Source organism: Mus caroli, unplaced genomic scaffold, assembly GCF_978045245.1.
Source record: "Mus caroli unplaced genomic scaffold, Mus_caroli_1 scaffold_20, whole genome shotgun sequence".
Taxonomy (NCBI): Eukaryota; Metazoa; Chordata; class Mammalia; order Rodentia; family Muridae; genus Mus; species Mus caroli.
Window position 1 is genome coordinate 19,486,326 of NW_028227275.1, and position 7,121 is coordinate 19,493,446.

Here is a 7,121-nt window from a genome sequence, read left to right on the forward strand (position 1 = left end):
AACCATGGAGGTACCATTTATGTGCAGCTTTGCCTAGTAAACAAAATTGGACCTTTTATAATGGTATGGAGCACTTGGAAAGAGGCCTGAACTGGGAGCCCTAAAAAAAATCTGGCTTCTAGACTGATAGATTTCACCACTGACTTCAGAGAATCACTCCATCCTGCCTATGTTCTTTGGCTATAGAGCATCTATGGAATGGTCTAAGACGGTTGGGTATATCTTTCTCAGTTTTCATGGAACTCTATCGTTCAACCTACTGGCCTGAGTTCACGCAAACACATGCAGTTCTAGTAACATCGATCATAAATATAAATTCTGACTTATTCTATTCTAAAAAAGGGTGTAAGAGTGAGTAGTAGAACTCAGCAAGATTTTTCACTTTCATTTACTTACCTTTTATTAAATATAAGTGCTCCTTGAAGTATCTTAGAATGGTGAGAAAGAAATGGGCTGCATCTTGCCACATTGACCAGGCTGGTTTCAAACTCCAGGGCTAAGGACTGGAAAGAGGTCTCAGTGGCTAGGAACAATGGTTGCACTTACAGACGACCTGAGATCAGTTTTACATGGTCGCTCATAGCCATCTATAATTCCAGTTTCAGGGGATCCGAACCCTGGTTTTGACCTCTGAGAGCAATGGGCATGGATATGCTACACAGTGAAACCCTGTCTCGAAAAACCAAAAAAAAAAAAAAAAAAAAAAAACCAAACCAAACCCCAGAGCTGACCCACCCCTTCTGCTTCAGCCTCCGGAAGAGTTGGAACTAAATGCATGCCACTATGCTCACCGTGGCTCTCTCTCTCTCTCTCTCTGTGTGTGTGTGTGTAATTCTGGGCCATGTATATTCTAGGCAGGAGCTTGACTACTGTTAGGTCCTCAGGTCTTGAGAGGATTTTTATAGAAAGATTTACAGAACTATTCTGTATTTCAACTACATACTATCTCTATGCATAGTATCTATTAGTTTGACACCCACCCACCCACCTTTAGAAAGCAAGGGTCTTATGTTGCCCAAGCTGGCTCTAGTATAGAACTAAGGATGACCCTGAATTCCTGATGCTCCTGTCGGTGCCTGGGATTATGAGCACGTACCAGTCTGGTTTGTTTCATCTTTATGGGGAGGCCTGTACTGGGTGAGCTCTGGCTGTTATAGATATGTTCTCATTCTATAGCCTAGGCTGGCCTGGAACTTATACCAATCCTTCCGTCACAGCTCCCCAAGTACTGGAATATAAACATGAACTACCATGCTTCCAAGAAATCTGGTTCTTCAGTGCCTTAGCATTTGATCATGGATAGCTTGGTGATGGAGAGAAGGCCCTGGATTGCTTAGACCTAGACCTCTGAGAAGTTCTTCCATAACTAAAAACTCCGGGCTATGCCCACACCAGAGCCTCTGACACCATCCACACAATCTCAGCACCGCACTACAGAGGCTCCTTCCTTGTCTGTGAGTCCCCATAATTGTCCCCCATCATGGCTCATGGGAACATATCTGCTTGATATGTTCAGAAGCTGCCCCTCTGACTGTGTCTGATGGATATAAGCTACAATGGTACATTGAATCAGAAGAATTGACATCTAATACACAAGACAGACAATGCTTCCAACGAGTGGGTTTCCATTGAATGAAAAAATCAAGGACCTCCCAATCACCTGGCTACTTAGAGCCAGTTCTGGAAAGGAAGGGCTAGGGACTACCAACCATTCTCTGCTGACACCATGCAGGCTGTATCTCACTGACCATGTGGCACAGGAGAGGAAATGGAAAAACCACAGAGTCCCCAATACTTCTCCAAGGTCCCTGCTCCACTTCAGCCTTTGTTATCTAACTCAGCTCCTTCCTTAAGGGAACAAATTGCAGTATTTCAGAAAAGGGCAGCACGGGGCGATTGTGTCATCGCCAGGACAGGATGGTAGCAAATGTACTAAGGACAAGGAGGGAGGTGTCATTTGATAAGATCTCAACCAGTGTTCCTACCACTGGGTTTATATTTTGGGTAGCACCTGGTCAACAGCCCCATTAGGGCACCAGAAGAGGTGGGTGCATGGGGGGTGGTGGTGGTGGTGGTGGTGTTAAGGGGTGCCAGAAGAGCTGGGTCCGCATAGGTGGAGCAGTTAGCCTCCCAGACTGCTCTGATGTGCTCCCCGGCACCCAAAAGGCTCTGAGGTTGCTGAATGGGATTGGTCCAAAACCTGACCTCAGTTTCATTTAATTTCATGCCAGCACCGACACACACCCAGCTGCACAGACCTCGTCTAACTACTGAGCTGCTCAGACACAAAGGCCTCTAATTACCAGCCTCGAGCCAAGCCGACAGAGATTTCAAGTGTTTTCATGTTTATGGAGATCAGAGAAATGTGTTCTGTTCATCTTTCCCACTGGAGGCAAGTACAAAATAAAAGCCGGGGTGTGGGTGTGTGTGTGAGGGGAACCCAACACATTTATTCAAAAACAGTTATTTCAGTTAAAATCCTATAATCAGGACAGCCACAATTCCAGTCACTCCGGTGCGAAGTGTAGATATGTCAACAGCCACATCTGGATGCTGAACAAGCCATGGACTCCAGAAAACTAAAACGAAATGGTCGCTCAGAGTGAACAGTGTTTCGAAGCACTTCACAGTAACAATAGCAGAAAAGCCTGCAGCTTTCCCATTTGGAGGGTCACATTTTCTACTAGGGTTCCTTCCCTTACAAAGGCCAACTGGCACAGCTGGGGGAGGGTCAGGAGGAAATCAACTCTGTCTATCCAGGGGACTGCCGCTGTTATTACAAATGGCCCCGAGAGCCCATTAGAAGAGGCCGTGTGAGACTGTGTCCCAAGCTGTGTCCCTGGAGTGCCCATTATGTGGAACCTCCCCAGTCCCCTACCCTGGCCCCTAGCATCATCAGCGCCACCCAGCTTGAGTAGGGCAGCAGAACCAAGGGGGAAAGGTGGTACTCGGTCACTGTCTCAAGGCAGTTTGTCTGCAAGCCAGGTGGAGGGGCAGGGGCGTGGCCTCGGGCGGGAAGCACAGACACTCAGCACTCGCCATCCCCACACCCTCTGGGAAGTGGCGGGAGCGTCCTTAGGGGACTCCTGCATTTGCAAAACAGTGTGTTCTCCTCCTAGCAAGGCAATTCGGTTGTCTCCGTGTTGGAGCCCCACTACACGGTGCACACCCAGGAAACAGTGACCTTGAACCCAAAAAGGGATGGGTCTCCTTTAAAAACACACTTTTGGAAGGCAAGAGGGGGTCACTCCTTGCTTCGCCATACCCTTCCATTACCCAACACAGCTCACTGCTGTCTCCATCTTACACTCGTGGGGTGCAGCTTTCCCTCAACACTCTGCTAACAGCAACCCGTTGAAAGAAAAAGGGAACAGACAAAAAACCGGTTACTTCTATTCAGCCCCAAGAGGGTCCTCTCGTTGTACCGCATGTTTTACATTGAAACCAGCACCGCAAAAGATGAGATGGTCTTTTAACTGTCGTTAAATGTTCAAGTGTGGCATTTTGGAGGTGGGGCGCTCCCCGAAATTAAGTCCAATCTTGTTTCCCCCTCCCCGAAAGTGGATCAGGAACCAGCCCTGAAAAAGTACAGCAAGTAACGGGGATCATCGTCCTTCGTTCCATAGCAGGCTGAGCCGATCCTGAGAGCATGCACCGTGGCCACGTGGTCCCCGCTTGGCCAGGAGAGTCTGCGCGGAATTGCAGTGACCAGGTTGAATCACGCCAAAAAAAGGAGTCCTGCTGACAGCCTGCGGTGCGCTCTGTAGATTCTGTTTTAAACAACCCTAAGTTCTGGGTTTCAAACATTTCGGGGCTTTCAATTTCAGTTACCCATGAAAATATCTGCGATATTTCGGCTGTCTTCCTTAGCTTATTTTCCCGTTTCCAAATAATGCTCGAGTCCACCACCAGCTCCGGCTGGGTGAAGCCCTGGGTGAATCCCTTGGTCCCGGCTACTGGCTGGTGCTGTGGCCACCTAGGTTGTTAGCTGCCAGGGACAAGAAGGTCGTCCCCAGTTCTGAGCTGCGCCCTCCCCATGCAAGCGCCAGGGTCGCTGCAGGCCGCGCGAGGGCTCCCGGGCGAAGGCGGCTCATGCACCGGGGCTGACAGAGGCCCGAGGAACGGGTGTGCGGGGAGCTTTGCGTGTAACTGTAGCCGTCGCGAATGAAGTCTGCGCACCGCCTCCTTGATGAGGTTTCCCGAGAGCACGAGCTGCTGCAGGAGCCGGTGCGGGTCGTCGTCGTCGCCAGTGCGGGTCTCCGGCTGAGATCCGCGTCGCTGTTGCAAGCGGCGGGACGCGGCTGCGTTCCGGAGCCAACCCCGGCGGCACGGGCCCGACAGTGGCTGCGGGGTGCTTAGTTTGCCGGTCCCCGGGGGTCCGTCAAGGCCCGGCTGCTGGGGCAGCGCGCTGGCGCCGGGGGAGATCTCCGCAACGCAGTAGGGCGCCGACCGGCCCCGCACGCGCCCGCGCTCCCCTAGCACGCAGCGCACGGCCCCCGGGGGCGCAGGGTTCCCGGTCTCCGCTGACCCCGTCGGCCGAAGCAGCCTCCTAGCTGGGGTCCCGGTCTTGTCCGCCGGCAGCGCCGCCAGGACCTGCGGGGGTGGGGGACCCGGGGCGGCACACGGCGAGGCCGGGCGATCGTGCGCCGAGTCCAGCTGCAGCGTCTCGCCGATCTGGACGATGAGCTGGTCCACGTCGGTCGAGCCGCCCAGAGTCACCGACTGCTGCAGCAGGAGGAAGCTGTCGTCGTCCTCCTCCCCCTCCGCCTCTTCGCCGGCTTCCTCCTCCTCCTCCCTCCGGCAAGGCATGGCCCCCCGCCCGGGCCCCCGCGGCTGTGCGGGCGTCGCTGGCAGCTCAGTTGGCCGCGGGCTCGGTGAGCCGCGGCTGGGGCGGGAGCGAGGCGGAGGCCCAAGCCGGGCCAGGCAGGGACCACCGGGCAGTGGCACCGCGCGCCTTAGAGCCGCGGGAGCCGGAACGCTGCCGGCTTGGGTTGATTTGTAAACAATGGGTGACGTCGCGCGGCTCCTACCACCGCGCGCGGCCGGGGGGTGCTGTCTCCTTGGCAGTAGTGAGCCTGTAGGGCCAGGGCACAGAGTAGAGCCTGGCTGCCCCCGAGCCTCATCGGCGTGCCTACTGTGTGCGGGGATGCACTGGGAAGTTGATTCTGGTTCGCTCAGCCGGGCCTAATTGGCATTCCACAAGATGGACACCTTGGGGGACTCAATTGGTCTCTTCCACACACAGTCACTTCCACACACTTACACCTCCACACACTCCCCTCAGCACGTCAAGTGGTTTGGTTTAGGCGGTGGCTTTTTTTTTTTTTTTTTTTTTTTTTTTTAAGGTTTGGGTGACAGAGTCAGAGGAGGTTGGAAAGGAGAGGGAGTGAGGTTAGGAATCGGAGTGACGATTAGGAAAAGGTTGTTGCCAAAGATGGAAAGGAGGATGGAGACCTTGTTGTCTGATGTGGATGGCTGAGCTGGAGCGCAAACCGGCCACAGATTCGTGTTTCTTGGCTGGGGTTCCAGGGCATTTAGGGGCTGCGTCGACTACTGGCTCTTTGCAAGGAACTGTAATATGGCAAGTGAATGCGTGTTAACGGAATTCAGTAGTCAAATGAAGACTAGTCATCTAGAAAGGGTAGCAGTGGTGAGCTGGTTATATGAAAACAGAGCCTCGGCCATCTTAACTGTTCCAGATAGCATTGTTGAATTAATGGTTAACCAAATCTTTATTAGTTTTTTTTTTTAAATATTTATTTATTTTGTGACAGGGCCTTGAGTATGCTCTTGGATTGGCTGTGTAGCTGAGGATAACCTTGAACTCTTTATCCTCTTGCTTACAGGTTGGGAACCACTAGGTCAAGTGTGTTTATTTAATGATTTTTTTTGGAAGGGTTGGGGATTACATCCAGGGCCTTGCACATGGCAGGAATGCTTTCCTTCTGAGCGAACAGTAATTTGGTGACCGTTTTCTTTCTTTCTTTCTTTCTTTCTTTCTTTCTTTCTTTCTTTCTTTCTCTCTCTCTCTCTCTCTCTCTCTCTCTCTCTTTCTTTCTTTTTGGGTTTTTTGTTTTTGTTTTTGTTTTTTTTTCAAGACAGGGTTTCTTTGTATAGCCCTGGCTGTCCTGGAACTCACCACGCCTGGCCGATGATGACCATTTTCAAATGGACCGTTTTCAAATGGACTTCAACAGACCCCTGGGTGGTGACACACATCTGTAATCCCAACACTAGGAAGGCAGAGGCAGGAGGATCACAAGTTCAAAATTATTCCTGGCCAAATAGCAAATTTGAGGCCAGCCTGATGCACAGAACTCTGTGGCCTAGTTTCTATTACACACACACACACACACACACACACACACACGACTTAAAATAAGTGAATTTTGTAACGTGTAAATTGTATAATATAAAGTTGCTTTAAAACTAGTCATAAGCCGGGCGTGGTGCAGCATGCCTTTAATCCCAGCACTCAGGAGGCAGAGGCAGGTGGATTTCTGAGTTCGAGGCCAGCCTGGTCTACAGAGTGAGTTCCAGGACAGCCAGGTCTATACAGAGAAACCCTGTCTCGAAAAACCAAAAAACAAACAAACAAACAAACAAACAAAAACAAAAAACAAAAAAAAACCCTAGTCATTAAGCATTTAGGAACAGACACACCTCAAGGCCAGTGAAGGTTCTGTCAGTGTTCAGGCAGCTACTTTCTAGTCCTGAGCAGGTGCTGAGTGCAGCAGCCAGGGCTTACACTTGGCTGGAGAGGCAGAGTTGGGAAGATAGCTCAAATCCATGAGTTCTAGATTAGTGTGAGACAAAATGGTGAGACTGAATTCAGAAGTAAGTAAATAATAAGACTTAAGAGCTCACCACTTAAGAGCACTGGCTGCTCTTCTGAAAGACCGGGGCTTGGCTCTCAGCGCTCACAACGATTGATAACTAACTCCACATCCAGAGGATACTAACACCCTCTTCTGGCCTCCATGTGCACAGTGACATAGGCATACATGCAGGCGAAACATTCAGACGCATTTAAACAGTTTAAAAGAAGAGTTGGATCGGCCGCCGCAGTCATCTTCCAGTAACTCTCCAAAATGACGAACACAAAGGGAAAGAGGAGAGGC

General features: G+C 51.0%; 1 protein-coding gene across 1 annotated transcript; it reads right to left on the bottom strand.

Moving 5' to 3' along the window:
- Nucleotides 1–2,416: 2,416 nt before the first annotated feature.
- On the bottom strand, nt 2,417–4,980 carry Frat1 (FRAT regulator of Wnt signaling pathway 1). Its single transcript, XM_021151857.3, has one exon. The coding sequence runs from the start codon at nt 4,807–4,809 to the stop codon at nt 3,985–3,987; it is 825 nt and encodes a 274-aa protein (XP_021007516.1). The 5' UTR covers nt 4,810–4,980; the 3' UTR covers nt 2,417–3,984.
- Between the last annotated feature and the right edge of the window lie 2,141 nt (nt 4,981–7,121).